The sequence below is a fragment of the Phycodurus eques genome, chromosome 5 (assembly GCF_024500275.1).
Source record: "Phycodurus eques isolate BA_2022a chromosome 5, UOR_Pequ_1.1, whole genome shotgun sequence".
Taxonomy (NCBI): Eukaryota; Metazoa; Chordata; class Actinopteri; order Syngnathiformes; family Syngnathidae; genus Phycodurus; species Phycodurus eques.
The window spans coordinates 5,876,910-5,904,009 of NC_084529.1; the positions used below are offsets into that span (position 1 = coordinate 5,876,910).

The following is a 27,100-nucleotide window of genomic DNA, read 5'->3' on the forward strand; positions in this document are numbered from 1 at the left end:
TTAAGTGATCTGACATGTAGGATAAAAAACCATTTCAGGCAGTTCTTTTGATGCCAATGACATGTTCTTTTTTCCCTTCATTCTCTTCAATTGCTTCTGTCCTCTGCATCCTCTGGTCTAACTTCAGCTATTTGTAAGTCTTAGTCCTTCCTCTTTGGTCTTTCCCTTTGCCTCCTACCTCGTGGTGCCATTTCCAGCATCCTTCTACTATCTCCAATCTCCTTCGGGTTGCATCATCTACATGGGATATAGTTCACCTTTGTGCACCTGCCTCCACTATTGTAAGTTTGCCTATGTTCCTTGCAAAATTCACCACCATCTGTCCTTCATAATTGCTTTCTCTAACACCAAACCTGCCGATCACAGTCTCATCACCTTGGTTCCCTTCACCAACATGCCATATTGAGGTCTGCTCCAATCACCACTCAGTCCCCTATAGGATTACTCCATCTATAAACTCATCCATCTCAATCCAGAACTTCTCCTTCTCCTCCAACTGACATCCCCTTTGTCAGGCGTAACCACTGCCAACATTTATCATCACACCTTCTAGCCTGAGCACAAAAACAGCAAATGGTTGAGCTTTTTAGCAAATAACAGAGGATACCTTTAAAAAAAATAAATACAAAAATCGGCAAATTTACAAATGCAGAACTGTGAATATGTACAGGTTCACTATTTTCACTTCATTTGCAAGTAATATTGTAATATTAGTACCTCGGGGTGTATACTGTCTCTGAAATTGACTTCACTGTCCATACTTTCTCGTAGCCCTCCACTGAACATGGCTTCAAAGTAACGGCTACAAGCAGCCAATACTGCCCTGTAAAATGCAAAGTTTTAAGTTAGGCACTTCCAAAAAGTTGCCAACAGGACAACAGTTGTGCTCATAAGTTTACATTCTGAACCCTTGCGGAATTTGTGAAATATTGGAATTTTGGGGGGAAAATATGAAATGGATTACCTGACCACTATCCTTAAATAATAGTTTTCCACATGATCAGTCATATCACATAAATGAGTGTGCCCTTTATACATCCTAATGATAATCAGAGGTGGGTAGTAATGCACTACATTTACTCTGTTACATTTACTCAAGTAACTTTCTGGATGAAGTGTCAGAGTAGTTTTAATGCATAATTATATTTTTTACTTGTGTGTATTTATTTACAGAACAGTGCTTTTACTCCTTTACACTGAGCTACATTCTGTTCGCTATGTTTATTTTTATCTACTCATTTTTGCTTACGTGAACTATTTTGTTTTGGTTCGTCAGAGAGACTTTTGCTTCAGGTGCCGTCACATGAATCAGTTTCACCGATCCAACACAAACACGAGTGATGTTTGACTTAATTTCATCAATCAAACGGAGGCAGGCAGTTACATGACCACACCAAAGCCTCTGCTTTGCCTCTGCTTTGTGTGTGTTTTTTCAAAGCAGCTCATTTACGTGACGCATGGCAGGGGGAAAAAAAGTAGGATAAAACGGCACGACTCACATCCACAAGAGGCAGGACATTCCTGGCCTCACATTCATTCCATGTTTACATCTAAAACTACGAAAAAGAACAACCCAAACGTGGAAATTTCCACCTAGAAGAAATCTTTGCATATGTAGTCCTGTCACGATAATTTTTTAAAGACGTATAGTTTCCCAAAAACTATCACGATGAACACTATTGTTATTGTTTTTTAATCCCTCTGAAATTGTGAGAAATAAAGCCTTTTTATTATTTTATTGCTTTTAAATCAGTATTTTTGTTATTATTATTGTTGTTATTCATTCATTTTCTGTACCGCTTATCCTCACTAAGGTCACGGGCCTGCTGGGGAATATCCCAGCTATCTTCGTGCGAGAGGCGGGGTACACCCTGAACTGGTCGCCAGCCAATTGCAGGGCACATGTAAACAAACAACCGTTCGCACTCATATTGACACCTACGAGCAATTTAGAGTTTTCAATGAAACTACCATGCATGTTTTTGGGATGTGGGAGGAAACCGGAGTACCCAGAGAAAACCCACGCAGGCACGGGGAGAACATGCAAACTCTACACAGGCGAGGCCGGATTTGAACCCGGGTCCTCAGAACTGTGAGGCAGATGTGCTTACCAGTCATTCACCGTGCCACTATTGTTGTTGTTTTTATTATAATTTATATTCTTGTTTTTTTATTAAATTGTTTTTCTTTACTCTGAAATAAAGAATAATGAGCTGCAATACAAGTCGATATATTATTTATCTTGACAGGCCTATGCATATGCTTACTTTAGCCCCTCATACAATTTAACTACCATTAAACATTACTACTATGTGAATTTTGATTAACTTTGAACACACCCACATCCCCAGTTATTAGAGGTTGTGCACACTTGTGCAACTATATTTTCTAATTCTTCATTTTTAATTCCCCTCTCTAAAAGATTTCTTTTTCTCTCTCTTTCCAATTGATTTGTACAGGTTATAGGTCACATTAACGGTGGAAAACATTTTGAATATCACAAAAAAACTGGCATTTGAACAGGGGCGTGTAGCCTTTATATCCACTGTACAGCTACCTTGTTCCTGTTTTGTTATCTTATTGCGCTCTTTAACAACTGTAAACAAAAAAGTATAAGGCCAATTCTTGTGGCTAAATTTGCCTTAATCTATTATTTTCTAAAGATTGTAGTTATCTTTAGAGTTCTCCCAATCCGATCTTTGAGATCAGAAATCAGTCTGATGTCAGACAAAAAAAAACAAAAACAAGGATTGGACCATATCTATAATCTCTGATTTTACCACTCTTATACAAGCAGTCCTTTCCATGCTCCGGTCCAGCGCTTCTATCCCGCAGCGCCCGGTTGGCCCATGTGATTACAACAACAGGTTGCTAAGGTGTTAACATAGTAGCAAGGAGTAAGAGTGAATGTTGCTTGCGTAAAGTCGTTTATTGACACTCCTGTTGAAATTAACACAAACACTAAATAACACTAAACACACACTCCAGTTGAGGTTCACTGTAAAACTAAACAGATACAAAAAAGAATTACACTTATTGAATGTTCAGATAAATCACAGACTTAGTTTCTTAGTTTTAGCTAGCTAGAATTAGTTTCTTAGCTTTTGTTCACAAAAATCGCTAGCTCATAGCTAACAAACAATGAATAAAAAAACACCACTGACAAGCATACGAATATTAGGATGGATCCCGTGGCAACTATCGCTTTCAAAATCGGTTCACAAATACTGGATGAACATACAAAGTGTATAAACACAAAGGGGCAATATAACAATACTGTCTGGCATATATTCTTCAAACTCTGCGAAAAACGATTTATAATAACAATATTTGATCGTGATGACTTCTACTTTCTTTTTACTCTAAGTGTGTATCTCACTGTGCGCACCACACTGACCCGCAAAGGTCAAGACGTGCACAGCACTTACCCATTTATGTAACCCATTAATAATAAATGGGACAGTTTTTCTCATACTAGTAGGGGAGGAAACCCCAGATTGTAAATGAGGTGGGCATTCATGATATACTTTTGTTTGAGGTATTTTTGAGTAGGTATAGTGTTTCTGCCCTTCAGATCGTCTTGCGAATTGATGCTATGACCATATGTTTGACATTTCACCACGGAGAAAACTGGGGCAGGAGAAATTAATTGTGGATTGAAGAAAAAAATAAAGCAAAATGTCACCAGGGAGGCGTCCGGGAGGCATGCGAATCAGATGCCCCAGCCACCTCATCTGGCTCCTCTCGATGTGGAGGACCAGCGGCTCTACTCTGAGATCCTCCCGGATGACCGAGCTTCTCACCCTATCTCTAAGGGAGAGCCCGGACACCCTGCGGAGGAAACTCATTTCCGCCGCTTGTATCCAGGATCTTGTTCTATCAGTCACGGCCCACAGCTCATGACCATAGGTGAGGGTAGGAACGTAGATTGACCGTTAAATCGAGAGCTTCACCTTCTGGCTTAGCTCCTGTCATGATAATTTGCATAATATCAATAATTAGCATGGAACAATACCTTTCTATTGATACCAAATACCAATAGAGGCCATTTAATTTCCCCTACCCCAATATTTCTGCGCATTTTTCTCCAAGGTAAAATGTTAAACATATAGTCATAGCATCAATTCGCAAGACGATCGTAAGGGCTAACATTTTTTTCGAGTGCAGAATCACTATACCTACTCAAAAATACCTCAAACAAAAGTATATCATGAATCCAAACCTAAACCCTTAAATAAGCCACTTTTTGATGCTTGGCCCTCCGAGTGGAACCATAACTGCGATTTGGCCCGTAACAAAAACGAGTTTGACATCCCATTTCTAGCCCCTTGCCCGTTGCCAGAAAAAGAATAGTATGTGTGCAGGTACCCCAGGATTTTCACCTGCCATCAGAATTTGTGACATTTTGACCTCCTGAGACCTCATCAATAATGTCATGTTAATTAGCATAATATCAAAAATGAGCATGGAACAATGCCTTTCTATTGATACCAAATGCCTGTAGGTTTTATTCATTTCAAGTACCTCCTAGAGGCCATTTAATTTCCCCTGCCCCAGTATTTCTGCTCAGTTTTTTCCATGGTGAAATGTCAAGCATATGGTCATAGCATAGATTCACAAGACGATCATAAGGGCTAACATTTTTTTTTCGACTGCAGAATCACTATACCTACTCAAAAATACCTCAAACAAAAGTATATCATGAATGCCCACCTAAACCCTGAAATAAGCCACTTTTTGATGCTTGGCTCTCCTACTAGTACCTACTGTTGCTCATTATTGTTCTCTGTTTGAGTAATATCTGTGGATCAAGCCTTTTCTAAAATACCACACAACAAAATAAGTACATTATGTATAATTATTTCTGAAATTGGATCGGACCGGTATCGGCCAAAACTCAAGACTGGCATCCGATCAGAAGTGAAAAAGTTGGATCGGCATGTCCCTATTTATCATTTGTTTGCAATTTTGTTAAGAATCTATATAACATTATTTTAGTTAAAGTGTTATTGCTGGCCAGTATCTGAATTTGTATATTCATATTTCATTTCATTTATTTATTTTTATTCTATTTGACATTAATTAATGATTGTTTTTTTCATGCTTTTTTTCATCAATACCATTTTTTTGCTTTTACTTCTATTCGAAAGTAACAAAACTCTTACGTGAATACAATTTTTGGTTTGTCAAACCACCTCTGATGGGTACTGTAATCACCCAAATGCCCTGATAAATAGTTTACAGTACATACATATCTTGACACATACGGTTTTAAATGGCTATTAGTGGTTAGTGATTAGTTTCCACACCTGTGACGTGTTTGATTTTAATTACTGTCTGCGTGCTCTTGGGGGATTGATCCGGCTAATCCGGGGCTGCACTGACTTTGCTGGCTACTGAAGCATGGAGAAAGCCAAAAGATAAATAAATAAACAAATAATAAAAATAAAAGCACCTGTGAGTACTTGATAAATCAAGGGGCAAAAGAAACAGTGTCTAAAGATTTGATCGGTAGTGTTCAAACTAATAATGAAGTAGAAAATGAGTGCTTCTGTTGATACCAAGCTACGGTCAGGTAGACCAACAAAAATGTCAGCCACAACTGCCAGGATGATTGCTCAGGATGCAAAGAAAAACCTATAAACAGCTGAAATACAGACTTCTTTGCAACAAAGTATTTTTGCCTGATCACTCGTTTAATTTGAAGAATGGTACACATCTTACAAACTTTGCCTTATGAGCACAACTGCAATAAAAGTAAATAAAAAAGATTGAAAACAAAACTGAGTTAGTGCTTAACTAAATATGAACGCTCGATCAAATATTTTCCTTGCGGGATTAATTTATATATTATTATTAGGGGTGTAACGACTCATTCATTATATCAATGTATCAATTTATATCCAATTGGATCAATCTGGCCTCGGCTTAATATAGATAAATTTAAATAGTTTTAAAAGGTAATCAATTGATAGTATCGATACTAAGAAATATCGCATTCAATTTAAGCAGGGCAGAATTTATATGGATGTGTGTGTATGTTTTAGCACCGTTAATGATAGGCGTTAAGCGCGAGTCGATTAAGTTTCCTAAAGTGTCTGTGACGTCGCAAAGGATCATGGGAGTATCAAACAGTGGGGTTTTCCCGTGATCCGCTGATGGGAGATGCAAATGCGCAATGCAGGAAATGTCACGGCGCACTGAGCAGAGCACTAAAACTTACCTAGTGGAACGTCCTGCAAAGCTTCAATTAAAAGGTATGGACGCATTTTTGTTTTGCAATAATAAAAAATGATAAAGCAGAAAACACTGTTTAATGACCGCGGTCGTCTACAAGTTGGGGATTACAAGTAATATGAGAAGTCACTACATTGATGTACAGTTCCAAGAAGTAAGCGAGGCCAAACATTTATTCGTGAGACATTTCAAGCAGGTCTTACTCATGATAGCACGAGAGCTCAAAGGTTGGTGAACATGCTTCAGCCAAAGTACAAAATTCCATCATGGACATATTGCAGCATAACACAACAGATAGTTGTACATCACAAGCTACGTAACCACTACTGGGTAGTAATAAATATGATTTGAACATTTGAACATTACATCCGTCCATCCATCCATCCATCCATTTTCTTCCGCTTATCCGAAGTCGGGTCGCGGGGGCAGTAGCTTTACCAGGGAAGCCCAGACTTCCCTCTCCGCAGCCACTTCCTCCAGCTCTTCCGAGGGGATCCTGAAACGTTCCCGGGCAAGCCGAGAGACGTAGTCTTTCCAGCGAGTCTCCTCCCGGTGGGACATGCCTGGATAACCTCACCAGATAGGTGTCCTGGAGGCATCCTAAACAGATGCCCGAGCCACCTCATCTGCACTCCACCTTTTTCCGACTGAGGACCATGGTCTCAGATTTGGAGGTGCGGATTCTCATCCCAGCCGCTTCACACTCTGCTGCAAACCGCTCTAGTGAGAGTTGGAGATCATGCCCTGATGAAGCCAACATAACCAGATCATCTGCAAAAAGCAGAGATCTAATACTGAGGCCACCAAACCGGACCCCTCTACGCCTCGGTTGCGCCTATAAATTCTGTCCATAAAAGTTATGAACAGAATCGGTGACAAAGGGAAGCCTTGGCGGAGTCCAACCCTCACCGGAAACGAGTCCGACTGACAGCCGGCAATGCGCACCAAAGTCTGACAGCGGTCATACAGGAACCGAATAGCCCGTATCAGGGGATTGGGTACCCCATACTCCCGAAGCAGCGAAATATGGTCCACTTGGACTCTATGTCCGCCACCTCCCCTGAGATGTGGATGAAGGTCTGCCGGAAGTGGGAGTTGAAACTCCTTTTGACGGGATTCTGCCAGACGTTCCCAGCAGATCCTCACAAAACGTTTGGGCCTGCCAGGTCGGACCGGCATCTTCGCCCACCATCGGACCCAACTCACCACCAGGTGGTGATCAGTTGACAGCTCCACCCCTCTCTTCACCTGAGTGTCCAAGAAATACGGCCACAAGTCCGATGACACGACCACAAAGTCGATCATTGAACGGCGACTTAGGGCATCCTGATACCAAGTACATGTGTGGACACCCTTATATTTGAACATGGTGTTCGTTATGGACAATCTGTGGTGAGCAAAGAAGTCTAATAACAGAACACCACTCGGGTTCTGATCGTGGGCGGTCGTCCCAATCACACCCTTGCTTCCAGGTCTCACTTTCATTGCACACGTAAGCATTGAAGTCCCCCAGCACAACAACGGAGTCCCCAGCGGGAGTGCTCTCCAGCACCCCCTCCAAGTACTCCAAAAAGGTTGGGTACTCTGAACTGCTGTGTGATGCATAGGCACGAACAGCAGACAGGACCCGTCCCCCCCACCCGAAGGCGGAAGGAGGCTACCCTCTCGTCCACCGGGGTGAACCCCAACGTACAGGGGCGGAGCCGGGGGGCAATAAGTATACCCACACCTGCTCGGCGCCTCTCACCATGGGCAACTCCAAAGTGGAAAAGAGTCCAACCCCTGTCAAGAGGACTGGTACCAGAGCCCAAGAAGTGTGTGGAGGCGAGCCCGACTATATCTAGTCAGAACTTCTCAACCTCACACACCAGCTCGGCTCTTTCCCTGCCAGAGAGGTGACATTCCACGTCCCTAGAACTAGTTTCTGTAGCTGGGGATCAGATCGCACAGGTCCCCGCCTTCGGCCACCGCCCAGCTCACACTGCACCCGACCCCTATGGCCCCTCCCACAGGTGGTGAGCCCATGGGAAGGGGGACCCACATTAGCCGTTCAGCCTGTGCCCGGCCGGGCCCACCACGCACTCGCCTTCAAGACCCACCTCCAGGCCTGGCTCCAGAGGGGGGCCCCGGTGACCCGCGTCCGGCATAGGGAAACCTAAATCCATTAGTTTTATTCGTCATAGAGGTTTTTGGAGCCGTGCTTTGTCTAGTCCCTCACCTAGGACCTGTTTGCCATGAGTGACCCTACCAGGGGCGTGAAGCCCCAGACAAATTGGCTCCTTGGATCATTGGGACACACAAACCCCTCCACCACGATAAGGTGACTGCTCAAGGAGAGGTGAGAATTACATATTTTGTTTTCAATTACAGTAAGTGTGTTTATTCTTAACAATTGTAATATATGTTGAAAAACAACAGAGGTAGGAGGTAAAATCTACTGGTAATCCAACCTGAAGAGATGTAAGTTTCACTTTAATCATACAGTGCTGTGAATAAGTATTTGCACCCTTCTGAAATTCTTATTTTTTTGCACAGTTTCCCCACTTTAAAGTTAAAGATCATCAAACAAAATTAAATAGCAGACAAAGATAACCCAAGTAAACATAAAATGCTGTTTTTAAAGGTGATTCTATTCATGAAGGAAAAATAACTATTCAAAGCTACTTGGCCCTGTGTGAAAAAGTAATTCCTCCCTAAGGCTACAAACTGGTCAGGCCACCCTTAGCAGCAACAACTAAAAGCAAGAGTTTTCAATAACTGGCAATGAGTCTTTCAAATCTCTGTTGAGATATTTTGGCCCACTCTTCCTTGCACATTTGTTTTAGTTCAGCAACACTGGAGGGTTTTGAAGCAAGAATGTCCTTTTTAAGGTAATGCCACAGCATTTCAATCGGATTCAAGTCTGGACTTTGATTTGGCCACTCCAAAACCTTTGTTAAGCCATTCAGAAATTGACTTGCAAATGTGTTGTGGATCGTTGTCCTGCTTCAGAACCCAAGTGTGCTTCAGCTTTGAAGTCACGAACTGATGGGCCTGAATGTTCTCCTTCAGTGGTTTCTGGTAAAGAGCAGAATTCATGGTTCCATCAATCATGTCACGTCCCTGAGGCAAGTCATCCAGGTCCAAGCACCCCCAGACCTTCACACTACCACCACCATCATTGACTGTTGTTATGAGGTTATTTTTCTAAAATGCTGTTTCATGCCATATGTAAGGAGACACACACCTTCAGAAAGTTTCCATTTGTGTCTCGTCAGTCCATAGAATATTTCCCCAAAAGTCTTGGGAATCATTCAGATGTTTTATTGCAAAAGTAAGATGAGCCTTTATGTTCCTTTTGGTCAGCAGCGGTTTTCAACTTGGAACTCTGCCATTTTTGCCCAGTCTTTTCCTTATTGTTGAGTCCTGGACACTGACCTGCAGGGAAGGCCTGCAGTTGTTCAGATATTGTCCTGAGTTCATTTGTGACCTCCTGGATGAGTTGTGGCTGTGCTCATGGAGTAATTTTTGTGGGCTGGCCACTCCTGGTAAGGTTCGCCACGTTTTCTCCATTTGTGGATCATGGCGCTCCCTGTGGTTTGTTTGAGTCTTTAGCTTTAAAAATCTTCATAAAGCTTTATAAATGGATTTGTAACCCATTCTGGACTGATAGAGGTCAATTACTTTATTTATCATTAATTCTTAAATTTCTTTGGATTGTGGAATTTTGTTGCAGCTTTTTGAGATCTTTTGGCCGACTTCATTTTGTCAGACAGGTTCTCCAGCCATTCTCAACACCGCTTATCCTGTTCAGAGTCACATGGCGCTGGAGCCTATCCCAGCAGACTTCAGGCGAAAGGTGGAGTACATCCTGATCTGGTCGCCAGTCAGTCGCAGCAGGGCACATACAGACACATTACAACCATTCGCATTCACATCAGACAGGTTCTATTTAAGTGATTTCTTGATTGAACAGGTCTGAAAGTAATCAGGCTTGGGTCCGGTCAGTGAAAATGAACTCAGCTGTGATTAGCCACAGTTAATTTGTGACTTAACAAGGGGGGCAATTACCTTTTCAAACACGGCCAGGTAGCGTTGAATAGATTTTTTTCTTAATTAATAAAATCACCATTTAAAATCAGCATTTTGTTTACTTGGGTTCCATCCATCCATTTTCTTTACCGCTTATCCTCACTAGGGTCGCGGGCTGCTGGAGCCTATCCCAGCTATCTTCGGGCGGGAGGCGAGGTACACCCTGAACCGCTTCGCCAGCCAATCTCAGGGCACATACAAACAAACAACCATTCGTACTCACCGCACTCACATTCACACCTGCGGGCAATTTAGAGTCTTCAATCAACCTACCACGCATGTTTTTGGGATGTGTGAGGAAACCGGAGTGCCCGGAGAAAACCTACCCAGGCACGGGGAGAACATGCAAACTCCACAGGCAGGGGCCGAGATTTGAATCCCGGTCCCCAGAACTCTGAGGCAGATGTGCTAACCAGTCGTCAACCGTGCCGGCGTTTACTTGGGTTATCTTTGTCAAATATTTACATTTGTTTGATGATCTTAAACAAATTAAGGAAACTATGGGGGAAAAATAGAATTTGATAAGTGGCAAATAATTTTCACAGCACTGTAAAGTGTGAATGCATTTTCCATTAATGGTTTAGTGTATGTCCATAAGTAATTTTACCTGATACCTTTACAAGAAACAAAAGGAATTTAGGAAATTTCACCTGTACTGTCCAGTATCAAGGTATTTATTTTACACTCGCACTGGTTGAATTTTGGCTACTGAATCGATTTCCAGCCACTGCATCGTTTTGGATCGTATCATTCGAGATGAACCAAAATCGTCCTGGAATCGAATTGGCAACCGCTAATCGTGATACAAATCAAATCATTGTTAAAACGAATCACTACACCCCTAATTATTATCGATCAAAGTTGATAATGAGCGATTAAAATATATACGTACATATACAACAAGCAGAAATACATTTGACGCAACAACAATTTTCTTACCTGTGACATTGGAAGGACCGGTCCCGAGCCCACAGTGTGATATCTGTGAACATGCACTGTTTCCTCATTGTGTTTAGATGAGTCAAGACAAGGTCAGGGTGCGAAGGCTTGTGGAACAGGGAAATGTTCATGGATCCCGTGCTGGTGCGGGATTTCCGATTCTCATGAACAGTCACCGACATGGTGGCGGTCCTCACTCAGAAATCTAGTTATTAAGGAACAGAACAAATACAACACAGAAAAGCATAAATACTACACTTTCGAATGTGCATAATTTTCACAAATTTCATGATAGAATATCAAGTTCCAACAGAAACAATCCTATTTTAAGGAAAATTGGCTTGTCAGGTTTTGTTTTGTTGTTTTGTGACCAAATCGACTGCACCTCAGCGAACCCGACTGTCAAGCTCCTGAAGTTTGCAGATGACACCACTGTCATCGGCCTCATCAAGGACGGTGACGAGTCTGCATATCGACAGGAAGCGGAGCGGCTGGAGCTGTGGTGCGGCCGACACAACCTGGAGCTGAACACGCTCAAGACGGTAGAGATGATCGTGGACTTCAGGAGGCATCCTTCGCCACAGCTGCCCCTCACATTGTCCAGCTGCCTTGTGTCAACCGTCGAGACCTTCAAGTTCCTGGGAATTACAATCTCTCGGGACCTGAAGTGGGTGACCAACATCAACTCCGTCCTCAAAAACGCCCAGCAGAGGATGTACTTCCTGCGGCTTCTGAGAAAGCACGGCCTGCCACCGGAGCTGCTGAGACAGTTCTACACAGCGGTCATCGAATCAGTCCTGTGTTCTTCCATCACAGTCTGGTTTGGTGCTGCTACAAAAAAGGACAAACTCCGACTGCAACGAACAATCAAAACTGCTGAAAGGATTGTCGGTACCCCCCTACCCACCATTGAGGACTTGCACGCTGCCAGAACTAAGACAAGGGCGTGCAAAATCCTCTCGGACCGTCTGCACCCCAGTCACCAGCTCTTCCAGCTCCTTCCCTCAGGTAGGCGCTACCGATCAACGCAAACTAGAACTAGTAGACATTCTAACAGCTTCTTCCCTCTTGCGATCAACTTCTTAAACACCTAACCTATAATTCCATTACAACAAGCTGGAAATTTTCTGACTTGAGTTCGTTGCCACATTTCTGTGGGGCCAATTATGTATTACTCGTGCACTCACTGTAGTTGTCTCGCCATGCTGCACTATTTGCATATACTGGCCACTCATGCCAGAGTAGCATCTTCTCCATTTGCACAGTGATTGAGGAGTATCTGTAACATTTGCACAACCAACATTGTCCCAGATGATCGCACTACTCGTCACTTTAAACCGCATACACTCCTTGAAGTCTCAGCGCCCTTTGCACAATGGTCATTGCACCGGACTATTGCAATATTAGTCGTTCGAACTGCTCTAAGTGCTAGAGGACTCTGCATCTTTTTGCACAATTGTTTTTTGTCAATGTCTTTATGTCCCCAAAGTGTTCTGTAAATTGACTGTCTGTTGTACTAGAGCGGCTCCAACTACCGGAGACAAATTCCTTGTGTGTTTTGGACATACTTGGCAAATAAAGATGATTCTGATTTTGATTCTGATTAGACCAAGCTAAATCATTATAAAACTTGTTCCACCACTAATGTGGCCTATAAACTGTACAACACAATTAAACAATAAGAATATATTTTCGAGAGGGGAAGTAAAAATAAAAATTGAGCATTTGTGCAAAATTTACAACTGTGGATGTGGCAGCATTCAGAACAATCCAATCAAATTCAAACTCATGTTAAATGGGAGTGAGTAGCACACAGCTGCCACCATTGAAAGTGCCTCTGATTAACCCCAAATAAAGTTAAGGTGTTCTAGTCAGCATATATGTGTATGGCATTTATTTTGCTTTCAAGCTAAAGACTGAAGGTTTTGTGCTAACATTGAACTTTAGAACTGTTCATAATTCCCGCCACCTAGATTAAAGCCCCAGTTCCAGACTAAGAAAAACAGCTCAATGTTTTCTCAACAAACATTCTGCTAGAGGCTACAACAGAGCCTTTAGGGCTCACCAAGCAATGAAGTCTAAAGAATTGTCTGCAGACCACCGAGACCAGATTGTGTCAAGGCACAAATCTGGAGAAGGATACAAAAGAATTTCAGCAGCATTGAAGGTCCCGAAAAGCACTGTGGTCTTGATTATTCGGAAATGGAAGAAGTTTGGAAAATGGAAATTAAAATGGAAGAATTCCTACATCTGGCCGTCCGACAAAGCTGAGTAACCAGGGAAGAAGGGCCTTGGTCAGAAAGGTGAACAAGAACCCTATGGTCACGAAGGCAGAGCTCCAGTGTTCCCTTGCAGAGATAAAAGAACCATCCAAAAGATCAACCATTGCTTACGCACTCCACCAATCAGAGGGAAGCCACTTCTCACTAAAAGGCACATGGCAGCCCACTTGGACTTCGCCAGAACACACATTAAGGATTCTCAGACATGCAGAAACAAAATTCTCTGGTCTGATGAAACCAAAATAGAACTTTTTGGCCTGAGCAAGCATCATATCTGGAGAAGAAGAGGCACTGCTCATCATCTGGCTAACGCCATCCCTCCTGTGATGCATGGTGGTGGCAGCATCATGCTGTGGGGGCTGTTTTTATGCTGCAGGAACTGCGCAACTGGTCCGCATAGAGGGTAAGATGACAGCTGCCAAATATAGAGAAATACTTCAAGAGAACTTGCTCCAGAGTGCTCTGTAACTCAGAATATGGTGTCGATTCACCTTCCAACACGACAATGACCCATAGCACACAGCAAAGATACAATTTTTTATAAATTTACACAAATGTCTGAAAATATGTTTATGCTTTTTTTACTGATCCGATATCAGCAATAATCACACATATTTTACTTATTTTGTAGCATGGAATGTTAGAAAAGGTTTGAAAATATTACTCAAACAGAGAGCAACGGTAGGTATGAGGAAAACTGACCCATTTATTATTAACCAGTTGGTTACATAAAGTAACTAAAAATAAGAATGAAAAAACTTGAAAAAAATAACATTATATTGGGAAATTGTGAAAAATAACTTCAATAAAACCAATAACAATAATATATATTTAAATTGTAACAGCGGCACGGTGGACTACTGGTTAGAGCGTCTGCCTCACAGTTCTGAGGACAGTGGTTCAATCCCCGACCCTGCCTGTGTGGAGTTTGCATGTTCTGTTTGCATTCTTGCTTGATGTACAGCTTCAGCTGTACAACAGTTCGGGGTCTCCGTCGTCGTATTTTACATTTCATAATCCGCCACATATTTTCAATGGGAGACAGGTCTGGACTGCAGGCAGGCCAGTCTAGTACCTGCACTCTTTTACTACGAAGCCACGCTGTTGTAACACGTGCAGAATGTGGTTTGGCATTGCTGAAATAAGCAGGGGGCGTCCATGTAAAAGACGTTGCTTGGATGGCAGCATATGTTTCTCCAAAACCTGTATGTACCTTTCAGCATGAATGGTGCCTTCACAGATGTGTAAGTTACCCAAGCCATTGGCACTAACACAGCCCCATACAATCACAGATGCTGGCTTTTGAACTTTGCGTCCATAACAGTCCGGATTGGTTCTTTACCTCTTTGGCCCGGAGGACACGACATCCACAATTTCCAAAAACAATTTGAAATGTGGACTTGTCGGACCACATAACACTTTTCCACTTGCATCATTCCCTCTTTGATGAGCTCGGGCACAGAGAAGCCGGCGGCGTTTCTGGGTGTTGTTGATAAATGGCTTTTACTTTGCATAGTAGAGTTTCAAGTTGCACTTACGGAGGTAGCGCCGATCTGTATTTACTGAGATTGGTTTTCTGAAGTGTTCCTGAGCCCATGTGGTGATATCCTTTACACATTGATGTCGGTTTTTGAGGCAATGCCGCCTGAGGATCGAAGGTCACTGGCATTCAATGTTGGTTTTCGGCCTTGCCGCTAAGATGCAGAGATTTCTCCAGATTCTCTGAACTTTTTGATGTTATTATGGACCGTAGATGATTAAATCCCTAAATTCATTGCAATTGTACATTGAGGAACATTGTACTTAAACTGTTCAACTATTTTCTCACAAACTTGTTAACAAAGAGGTGAACCTCGCCCCATTTTTGCTTGTGAATGACTGAGCAATTCAGGGAAGCTCCTTTTATATCCAACCATGGCACCCACCTGTTCCCAATTAGCCTGTTCACCTTTAGGATATTCCAAACAGGTGTTTGATGAGCATTCCTCAACTTTCTCAGTCTTTTTTGCCACTTCTCCCACCTTTTTTGGAACGTGTTGCAGCCATAAAATTCTAAGTTAATGATTATTTGCAAAAAACAATAAAGTTTATCAGTTGGAACATAAAATATCTGGTCTTTGTAGTGTATTCAATTAAATATAGGTTGACCATGATTTGCATACCATTGTATTCTGTTTTTATTTATGTTTAACACAACGTCCCAACTTCATAGGAATTAGGGTTGTATTTGAACATTCAATAGGTGTAATTATTTTATTATGTGAGTTTAGTGAGTTTAGTGTCTTCAACAGGAGTGTCAATAAACGACTTTAAGCAAGCAACATTCACTCTTACTCCTTGCTACCATCTTAGCTAATGTGCATAACCTGTTAAGATTGCTTAGGCTCTGCAAGCCGTCTGGACGCTGCTGGATCTAAGTGCCCATCCATCCATCCATTTTCTACTGCATATCCGAGGTCGGGTCACGGGGGCAGTAGCTTTAGCAGGGCCGCCCAGACTTCCCTCTCCCCATCCACTTCATCCAGCTCTTCCGGCGGGATCCTGAGGCGTTCCCAGGCCAGCCGAAGGATGTAGTCTCTCCAGCGTGTCCTGGGTCGTGTCCAGGATCTCGTCCCAGTGGGGCGTGCCCGGAACACCTCACCAGGGAGGCGTTCTGGAGGCACCCGAATCAAATGCCCCAGCCACCTCATCTGGCTCCTCTCGATGTGGAGGACCAGCGGCTCTACTCTGAGATCCTCCCGGATGACCGAGCTTCTCACCCTATCTCTAAGGGAGAGCCCGGACACCCTCCGAAGGAAACACATTTTGCCCGCTTGTATCCGGGATCTTGTTCTTTCGGTCACGACCCACAGCTCGTGACCATAGGTGAGGAACGTAGATCGACCGGTAAATCGAGAGCTTCGCCTTTCGGCTTAGCTCCTTCTTTACCACAACGGATCGATACAAAGTCCGCATCATCCGCATGGATCTCCCGTTCCATTCTTCCCTCACACGTGAACAAGACCCCAAGATACTTTAACTCCTCCACTTGGGGCAGGATCTCATCCCCGACCCGGAGAGGGTACGCCACCCTTTTTCCGACTGAGGACCATGGTCTCAGATTTGTAGGTGCTGATTCTCATCCCAGCCGCTTCACACTCAGCTGAGAACTGCTCCAGTGAGAGTTGGAGGTCACGGCTTGAAGAAGCCAACAGAACCACATCATCTGCAAAAAGCAGATATACAATACTGAGGCCACCAAACTGGACCCCCTCTACGCCTCGGCTGCGCCTAGAAATTCTGTCCATAAAAGTTATGAACAGAATCGGTGACAAAGGGCAGCCTTGGCGGAGTCCAACCCTCACCGGGAACGAGTCCGATTTACTCCTGGATATGCAGACCAAACTCTGACTCCGGACGTACAGGGACCGAACAGCCCGGTGCCTGAAAGTGCCTGAACGGAAAATGGAAGGAACTCCTTGTATAAGAGTGGTAAAATCGGAGATTTTAGCCCTACTCTCGGTCCTGACATCGGACCGATTTCTGATCTCAAAGACCGGATCGGGACATCCCTAGTAATAGCTGTACCTAGGCAAATCTGACTATTTGAATGTAATGGTTATAAAAACCCAGAGACTGCACATATTCTGACCTTTTGGTGAGTTACTGTTTGAAACACCTGCTCTAAAATATACACAAATTTACCAAGATGCGAATTATTGCATTCACTAAAAATTGTGAGATTAGATTAGGGCTATTAATTATTCATCCATCCATTTTCTATACTCATATTCAGTGTCACCAGGAGCCGATTTGAGGGGAAAGACAGACTACAACCTGGACTTGTCGCCAATCAATCACAGAATACATGAAGACAGAAAAACTTACACTCTCATATTCACAGTCACTGAGTGGTATTAACACATCATCCCTGCACGGCAATTGAACAACTCCACCATGAGTGACGATATTGTTTTATTATTAAGTATTAAAATCTCGAGAACGGTGAATATTATTCATTAATATCTACCTTCACAGCACTTATTATAGTCTTCAGTGACTTTGCTGTATCATTTTTCTAGCTGGAAGATACCCTTTCATCAGATAAAAAGCGAGTTTCACTCAAAATTTAGCAAGAGTATTTGGCATTAAGTACTTGTGCGTGTGTGTGTGTGTGTGTGCGTGGCCTTAATGTGAACCATTTGTAACACAACAACATAATTACAAAGATGCATATATCATTTCAACTTCTCTCATCAGACAGACTCCCAACAAATATGCTTTATATATATATATATATATATATATATATATATATAATATTAGTAATCTCTAATACCAAACCTTTTTACATACTCACTTAACATGTGGTCTACAGGGTAAACAAACATACATTATCTTCAGATGTAAACACGACAAGAGGTTATTGTGGCAACTCAGCTACCACAAATATTCCTTCACAGTTAATAAGACCTTCTTAAAAGATCTACTCAAATGGCTATATTCAAAGGCATTTTTTATGCATGTATTTATTAGATTCAGACTTCTCTTAACACATTGTTCTTCGTGTGCGTGTAAGTTTAAATAATGACAACTATTAACACATTCACTGCCATTGACAGTTTTGGAAGTCAAATGTCCATGTTAACTGGGATGGCTGGCAGTGAATGAGTTTTAACTTACATGTGCATCACATAGGTATATATATATATTGATTGGCAAGAGTTACTGACTTCTCCAAACAAGCTATGAGTAAAAAGGACAAAATGTGAAAACCTTGAGTTAAAAACAAAACACTTATAAGCAACAACAATAACATTAAAAACAAATCGACCAACACTGCTTCGCCATACTGTGACCATTATCAAACATACCAAAACAAAGAAAGTTAGCACATAAGCTATCTACCGACTCATTTGATTACATTATAAATGTAAGTAACATTTAAAGCATTCTTTTCTCCTATATATTCTAGCGCGAACACAGACTTCGATGAGGCCATATTTTTAGCTAATAATTTTTAGTTGAGAGGTAAACGTGTTCAGATGTTGCTACATGTCCCAAGCTTTGAAATGTCCTCATTTTGTTGGCAGATACCAAATTTACCACAACCGTCTGTCTGACGAGAAGGACGGGCTACTCAATGTGTACGAAGTTCAGCAAATGCCGTCAATGAGAAAACATTACGGAATCGTAGGCTGTCTCGAAGAGCAGTGAAACAGTTGAGTCTAAACGAATTCGCGCGGTTGACTTTCTACTGAGAAAAAAAAGACACAATTGTTTGATTTATTGTACTCACAATTCCCAAATCTAATGTAAAATCACCCGAGGATTGAGCATCAGTCGTCAAAGCGAAACCTCCTGTCCAACACAAGATCCTGTTGAGTCGACTGGGACTGAAGCTAGAAACCCCCTACTTCCAAAATGGGAACAATCGCAGAGCGAACCAATGACATTTGTTCTTACTATGATTGAATGTACTTCAGGCCAATCCACATATTCGTTGGCGTTTACGGCTAAAATGGATGCCAATAGAATTGAGACGAGGCGGGACGTCTACGTCTTTGCGCGTCAACCAGCAAGATGATGATGAGGAGGAGGAGGGGGAGGATAATTATAATTATTGTTATTCAGCCATCCATCCATCCATTTTCTGTACCGCTTATCCTCTCGAGGGTCGCGGGCGAGAGGCGGGGTACACCCTGAACTGGTCGCCAGCCAATCGCGTTATTATTAATATTATTATTGTTGTTGTCTTTGTTACTACAGTGGTAGTGCTTGCGAAGCAACCTGCCCATAATACTGTCCTGCAAGTTTATTATTTTCTTTCTTATTTTGCTGTTTTTTTCTGGATGTCACAGGCTGAAGCTGGCACATCCAGTCTGGAGGTGGCACTTTCAGGCTGGATGTGGTACTTCCAGTCTGGAGCTGAGACATCCAGGCTGAATGTCCAGAATCAGAATCATCTTTGTTTTGCCAAGTATGTCAAAAACACACAAGGAATTTGTCTCCGGGAGTTGGATCCGCTCCAGTACGACAACAGACACTCAATTGACAGAGAACACTTTTGAGACACAAAGATATTGAGAAAAACAGTCACTGAGCAATAAAAGGATGCTAGTAATCTGGTAATGCCAGTAAAAAAAAAAAAAATATATATATATATATATCCATCCATCCATTTTCTGAGCCGCTTTTCCTCACTAGGGTCGCGGGCGTGCTGGAGCCAATCCCAGCTGTCATCGGGCAGGAGGCGGGGTACACCCTGAACTGGTTGCCAGCCAATCGCAGGGCACATACAACCAAACAACCATTTGCACTCACATGCACACCTACGGGCAATTTAGAGTCTCCAATTCATGCATGTTTTTGGGATGTGGGAGGAAACCGGAGTGCCCGGAGAAAACCCACGCAGACACGGGGAGAACATGCAAACTCCACACAGGCGGGGCCTGGGATTGAACCCGGGTCCTCAGAACTGTGAGGCTGACGCTCTAACCAGTATGTGTGTGTGTGTGTGTGTGTGTGTGTGTGTGTGTGTGTGTGTGTGTGTGTGTGTGTGTGTGTGTGTGTGTGTGTGTGTGTGTGTGTGTGTGTGTGTGTGTGTGTGTGTGTGTGTGTGTGTGTGGCACGGTGGGCGACTGGTTAAAGCGTCTGCCTCACAGTTCTGAGGACCAGGGTTCAATCCCCGGCCCTGCCTGTGTGGAGTTTGCATGTTCTGCCCGTGCTTGCGTGGGTTTTCTCTGCGCACTGCGGTTTCCTCCCACATCCCCAAAACAAGCATGGTAGGTTAATTGACAACTCTAAATTGCCCGTAGGTGTGATTGTGAGTGCGAAAGTGAGTGCGAATGGTTGTTTGTTTGTATGTGCCCTGCGATTGGCTGGCAACCGGTTCAGGGTTTACCCCGCCTCCTGTCCAATGATAGCAATTAAAGCAGTTTGAATGACTTATAGAGCAATAGTCTGGTGCAATGACCATTGTGCAAAGGGTGCCGAGACTTAAAGAAATGTATGCAGTTTAAAGTTACGAGTAGTGCGATAATATGGGACAATGTCGATTGTGCAAATGTCGCAGATGCTACTCAGGCACATGAGTGGCCAGGATTGGTCAACAACAGATATGCAAATAGTTCAGCGTGGCGAGACTACGACAGTGAGTGCACAAGTAATGTATACGTGGCCCGACAGAAATGTGACAACAAACTCAAGACAGAAAATTGGCAGCATGTTGCAATGGAATTGTAAGTTAATTGTTTAAGAAGTTAATGGAAAGAGGGAAGAAGCTGTTGGAATGTCTGCTAGTTTTAGTTTGCATTGTTCGGTAGCTCCTACCTGAGCGAAGGAGTTGGAAGAGGTGGTGAGCAGGATGTGGAGGGTCTAAGAAGATTTTGCATGCTCTTGTCTTAGTTCTGGTAGCATGCAAGTCCTCAAGGGTATGGGGGGGGGTACCTACAAGCTTTTCAGCAGTTTTGTTTGTCCGTGGCAGTCGGAGTTTGGCCTTTTTTGTAGCAGCACCAAACCAGACTGTGATGGAAGAGCACAGGACTGATTCGATGACCGCTGTATAGAACTCCCCAACTGCCTGTGGCAGTCTGTGCTTCCTCAGAAGCCGCAGGAAGTACATCCTCTGCTGGGCCATTTTGAGGATGGAGTTGATGTTTAAGTCCCACTTGAGGTCCTGAGAGACTGTAATTCCCAGGAACTTGAAGGTCTTGACGGTTGACACCCGGCAGTTGGACAGCGTGAGGTGCAGCTGTGGCAAAGGATGCCTCATGAAGTCCACAATCATCTCTATACTCTTGAGTGTGTTCAGCTCCAGGTTGTGTCAGCCGCACCACAGCTCCAGCCGCTCCACTTCCTGTCAATATGCAGACTCGTCACCATCTTTGATGAGGCCGATGACTGTTGTGTCCTCTGCAAACTTCAGGAGTTTGACAGCCGGGTGCGTTGAGGTACAGTCGCTCGTGTAGAGAGAGAAGAGCAGCGGAGAGAGGACACAACCTTGGGGCGCCCTGGTGCTGATGGTGTGTGTAGATGAGGTGGCCTCCCCCAGCGTCACCTGCTGTGTCCAGCCCGTCAGGAAGCTGTAAATCCACTGGCAGATGGCATCTGAGACTGGGCAGAAATCACATTGCGTCAACACCTGCTGTGGGTAGAACCTGGCATGCATCCAGAGTCATCGCCCACTGTGGCGGGTTGAGACGGACGCTGAGGGTGGCGGTGGGCGGGGGCCGGGCAAACGGTGGTGGGAGGGCAAACCCCCGACTCGCCACCGCTGGGCGGGTGGCTGCTTCTCCAGCCGCGGTGCTCGCCCAGCCCTCTTTGCAACCTGACCGACCCTGCCCTTTGAGCCAATTCTTGTCCCAAAGTTACAGATCTGACTTAGCAACTTCCCTTACCCGCCTTCCTCTAACACGCCAGAGGCTGTTCAATTTGGAGCCCTCTCTAGCCCGGATTTTCATGAGCCAGCGAAAGCTCACTGGATGTTCCCAGAAACGCAACATTTTCCAGGGCACGGGCACCTCTGCCGGGGCAAACCCATTCCAGGCCAGCCCTCCCCTTCACGCAGAAAAGAGAATTCTCCCCGCGGCACCCGTCGGCTTCTCTGAGATCACTCACATCGGCGACGGCCGCTCTGGGCGCCGTCGCCGCCCCTCCAGGTTTAGTACTGACTGACATAACTGCTGTTCACATGGAACCCTTCTCCACTTCGGCCTTCAAAGCTCTTGTTTGAAATATTTGCTACCACCACCAAGATCTGCACCTGTGGCGACTTCACCCGAGTGCGTGCCCGAGGCTTCCGTGCGCACCCGGCCGGCCCTCCGCGGTTAGTTTTCGCAACTGCAGACAACGGCTGGGTGTGGGCCCGATGCTCCAGCACCATCCATTTTCAGGGTTAGGTGATTCAGGAGGTACGTTGTTACACACTCCTTGCTTAACAAAAGTCCCCCATTAGGCGGCTTGCATTCCATACATGGTTCCACGAACTGTACGAACCCTCCGCCCGAACACCGGCGCGAGGCCGGCTGGAGGGGCCATTCAATGGGTCATTTCATGGGTGGTGGTGTGTGTGTGTGTGTGTGTTTTATGCATATCCATCTGTTGAGCCCTTCAACCGAACCCACTGTCGTGCTTTTTCAGTTTGAGAGATGCTTCTGGTGTTATCACATAAGTTGAACACAAGTATTTTGTGGATATTGCTACATTAAATTGTGAAGACTGGAGTCGTAGTGGGTCATATTTGCAGCTAGTTAGGTTTAACATGATGATCACATGCGTCAGTGCTTCGTGAATAGAGTAGATGAAAGGATGCCCAAAAATATGTACTGTCTGTAGTTTAACTCCAAATGTTGTTCTGCCGCCGTTGTTTGCAGGGGTATACAAATTCACTCTCATGTGGATAACAAGTCATAATATAAAGCAGACTATTAATACATTTTAGGTTTGTAGTTAAAATGGGTGAACTTTTATAATCTTCAAGGATGCAAGGACTTTAATTATCATATTATATGATATTTCCATGGCCCTTTGTACTTGAAAAGAACGTGTTCATTGTGCACGTCTTACTTAGAATTTGTACAATGTGGTTTGGCCATTGGTATCGGTAAAGTTTACATTATTATTAACTAAAATACAACTTCCTACTATTTCCTGTGAGATCTGACCTTTGAGCATGACATCTTGCTCTCATCATCAAGTAATACCCATATTATCCTCCTGAGAGTTTGACAGCTTGTGCTCTTCAAGGTCTCTGCTTTCCTTCGCTTGAATCTGGATTTTTTTTTTTTTCCTCTTAAAAGCTAAAAATAATCTTGACCACGGATATCAGTACTGTGTTACGCAACTTTGAGTTAGAAATGAGGAATGAGAGGCTGAGTTTAAGACTTTAGGAGCTTGGTTCTAAGTAAACAATCATGGAAGATGGACAGCTTCCTGGAACTGCAGGGGAAACTAGCCAGATTTAACTTAAAACTTTAGGATTGATCAGTCTTTAAATAATGTAGAATATTACAGGTTTTCTGTGCTCTAGAAAAGGCAAGATTTACGTAGAGTAGTAATAGTAGAAATATGTTGATGGAAATGAATCCAGAAATATCCTGGGAATGTTTTTGCTGCATAATGTCAAACTAGAGGTATTTACATCTGCCCATAATCCTGCGCTTCAGGTGAGGTAAGGGCACACAAAATTGTATTGTGGTGAATAAAAAGGTGGCAATCATTTTTATATATAACTGTTAAATAAAATTATCTTTTAATTTCTGTGCTCAGTGCCTTTCTGAGTAGAATGTTTATGACAAACCAGGCACAGTACTTGCAGTGCAACTTTCATCCATCTATTTTCCTTACCGCTTATCCCCACTAGGGTCGTGAGCGTGATGGAGCCTATCCCAGCTATCTTTGGGCGAGACGTGGGGTACACCCTGAACTGGTCGCCAGTGTATCGCAGGGAACATATAAGCAAACAACCATTCCCGCTCACATTTACACCTACGGGCAATTTTGAGTCTTCAATCAAGTAGTACACAAAGAAAACACACGCAGGCACAGGGAGAACATGCAAACTCCACATAGGCGAGGCAGGGTCCTCACAAATGTGAGGCAGATGTGCTAACCAGTCACTCACTGTGCTGCGCAGTGCAACATTTCAATTTCAAATCAAAATTAAACAATATAAAAATAAATTAGCAAATGAAATTAAAAAGTCATTTGAAACATGGATTTTACAGAACATCCCCTTTCCCAAAAATACTTCACTACATTTGTAATATTTAACGCAGCTGTGGTGGATGAAATGGCGCAGGTCGCATTAATTGTTGGCAGTGATGGTTGTTGCGACCAGTTCAGTTCACATGAATGGGAGCAAGTAATGACCTCAAAATAGCCCCGTCTTTTTATGTTCACCCACGTCCAATTTCAAGTTAGGTTCTCTACTAGTGGGCCAACAATCCAACGTTTGCTGAAATGTGGATGGACAAGCTGGACGTCAGGGGACACAGAAGAATGTTCAGTAGGTGAGCTCGCTGCATGCATGTTCACAACCCAAGTCGGGTGTTCGAGAGCTTGCTGGGAGAGACAGGTAGATGATCATTTCGCTTAAGTTTTTTTTTTTTTTTTTTTAATCTCCTCGCCTTTCCTAGTTTACAATACATGACAACAACGACACATAGTCCTTTAGTGAACGTGTTGAGTGAACGTGAACCTCAGGGATGGATCATTAATTGAATGAGGAAGCACTCGAATGATTTTGTGAAAGAGAATCGAACGATTCGGTGAATGAATCCGTCGAACAAAATGATTTAAATGATTCAGTACACTCAAAAGAACGGCCGTGCCCATCACTATAATGTGCTTGGCTTCCGTCCAAACAGCGCCAACCACACACACAGCGCCTCACCGTGGCCAGGAGGAATCAATTCAGCAGATTTGCTGAATCGGCCAGAAGAATTACAATGCATTGCTGAATCGAAATTTTGACCCACCCCTACTTTGTGCGCACACTTATTCATTCGTTTTCACCACTTATTCTTTGTTGGTTTTCGGTGTGTTCTTCTTTGTGGTGGGACGACTGTAAAGGCATCGAAACTTGGAACCGAAATTTTTAAATTTGAACAATTCCGGGATCATCAGAACGTTAGTCCCGGTTTCAATCGATTCTCAATACTTGGTGCCCAACCCTTGTTGGTATGACAATAAAAACTCCTTGAATTTGAGTTGTGCTCTTCTAACCTGGTGAGTTTGGATTGTGAGCTGTTGGTTGCTCCCTGGGAAACTTCATTCGACATCTAACTCTGGTTCACTGTTGAGGCTCGAGCTGTCACTAGTTGGTCTGTTGGTCTTACTGCGTGCCATTGGTCACACGAGTTCCAATTCCAGTTCGGCACGTCCAAAGCAACAGTGCCTTAGACGTAACATTTCTCTTCCTGTGTACATTTTAAAAATACTGCTAAAGTTGCTGCAGTTGGGAGGTTTTGTCATCTTTTCCTGACATGATGACACACATGCAATGCATTATGTAACTACGTCACACTGTAGTTTGTTGTCTATTCATTTATATTTTCTATTGTTTTGCTTTGTTTTTACTTTACTGTCTGTTGCCAGGTCAGCCTTTCAAATGATAATCTCGTTTCAATTTTCTTACCTGGATGAACAAAGGTTTAAAAAAACAAACGAATAAAAAAACAGAATTGGAATTAATTTGTCAGCATTCTCGGACTTATGAGTAGATGGGTGGGGATTGGTTGTCATTTATACTGTATTGTGTATTTGTATATCTTCAAAATGCATGAATCACAGCTGACCTTTCAGCAATTTGTTTTAACTGTTGTAACAGAGGGCTGTAGGGAGACACAGTGCTGGGGTTGGTTCATTTTGCAGTGGATACCGTTGAGGGGGAGATTGACAGGAAGTGAGGGCGTTTGCCTTGTGTTCATCAGAGTTTTATGGTTGTCTAAGTTTAGAAGTTGGCTCAAATTCAGATTCTCAAGTAGCAAGGCTTGTGGGTCAGCATAGCCGCTCCACATGGTGACAGAAACAGACGGAAACAGCACTCTACACTGAGCTTTAAAGGGAGACCATCAAGCTATTGAGAGGGATAAGCATAATTTGATTCCAGATACCACTATAAAATGAAACATTTCAACTAGCAGACAACGAAATTAAGAAGGACAGTCAGGATTGTTCATCTTGCTATTCCCCATCAACTCATCAGTGTTTCTAGCAACAATGAGCGATGAGGCAGAGGCTACAGATCTTTCAGGCACTTCAGTGCAGCAGATTCCACATTTTCTGCATGATGTCGTCTTCCATGGAAAGTTTGAGGTGAGTGTCAGGCACACAAATCATAACTGCACTTTATATGCGCTATATCCTTTTTTATTTTTTTTACATTACGTGGATGCTCACCCTGCTGTGTTATGCTGCCCATACAGTTTTATTTGGCTATATAGTCCCGATACATACCCACAGTCTTGTTAAAGTGATCTGTATTTTGTACTAGTAATAATTCGAGACATGCTCTTATCACAATTAATATACCTGTGTTAACATGGATTAATAATAGTAATATCCAAAACATTCAGCCACTGATATTCATCTCCTTTAGTATATAAAACTTTTGATTCTTTCTTTGCAATTATGATTAAATTGTCTTTTGGGGCTAATTTACTGAGTCACAAAACCTCGTTAGTGTTTTTCAGATGCCTGGTTAACTCATAGCTGTGTGGTGTCTGTGCCATTGTGTCTTGATGCATGTGATGGAGTACAAGTGTAGTTTGAGAACAACAAAAATGTCTTTTTTTTTTCTCACGGCTTATTATTCCTCCAACTTTGGTGAGACCATGTCTAATACACTGTCTGACTTCACCCCGAAAAAAACAAGCTTACGAGAGTCCTTTTCTTCTATGCAAGTACTGTTACTATTGAGTTCTAAATGGGCGGCGTACCTTTGTACGCATAACTTCATGGAGGTTTTGTCATCTCTCTTCAGTGTCACCAGAAAGGCGGGAAGAAATACTGGAAGTAATCTCAGATCACATGACACCATTTAGTCACACTATTGTATGTCACCAGTAGCGGAGGTTTATTCACTTATG

General features: G+C 43.1%; 2 protein-coding genes across 5 annotated transcripts in view; one reads left to right on the top strand and one right to left on the bottom strand.

The window, feature by feature from the left end:
* enc2 (ectodermal-neural cortex 2) overlaps positions 1–18,903 on the bottom strand; it is a 43,744-nt gene extending 24,841 nt beyond the window's left edge. For all 4 annotated transcript variants that reach the window (XM_061677208.1, XM_061677209.1, XM_061677205.1 and 1 more), the window contains exons 1-3: positions 18,808–18,903; positions 11,248–11,452; positions 718–823 (exon numbers count right to left, since the gene is read on the bottom strand). In XM_061677208.1, the coding sequence (XP_061533192.1) occupies positions 718–823; positions 11,248–11,429 (288 nt within the window). In that variant the 5' untranslated portion in view covers positions 11,430–11,452; positions 18,808–18,903. The remainder of the gene's footprint in view (positions 1–717; positions 824–11,247; positions 11,453–18,807) is intronic.
* A 7,328-nt stretch (positions 18,904–26,231) lies between these two features.
* LOC133402557 (anoctamin-1-like) overlaps positions 26,232–27,100 on the top strand; it is a 96,017-nt gene continuing 95,148 nt past the window's right edge. The window contains exon 1 of the mRNA XM_061676464.1: positions 26,232–26,327. Within this exon, the coding sequence (XP_061532448.1) occupies positions 26,232–26,327 (96 nt within the window). The remainder of the gene's footprint in view (positions 26,328–27,100) is intronic.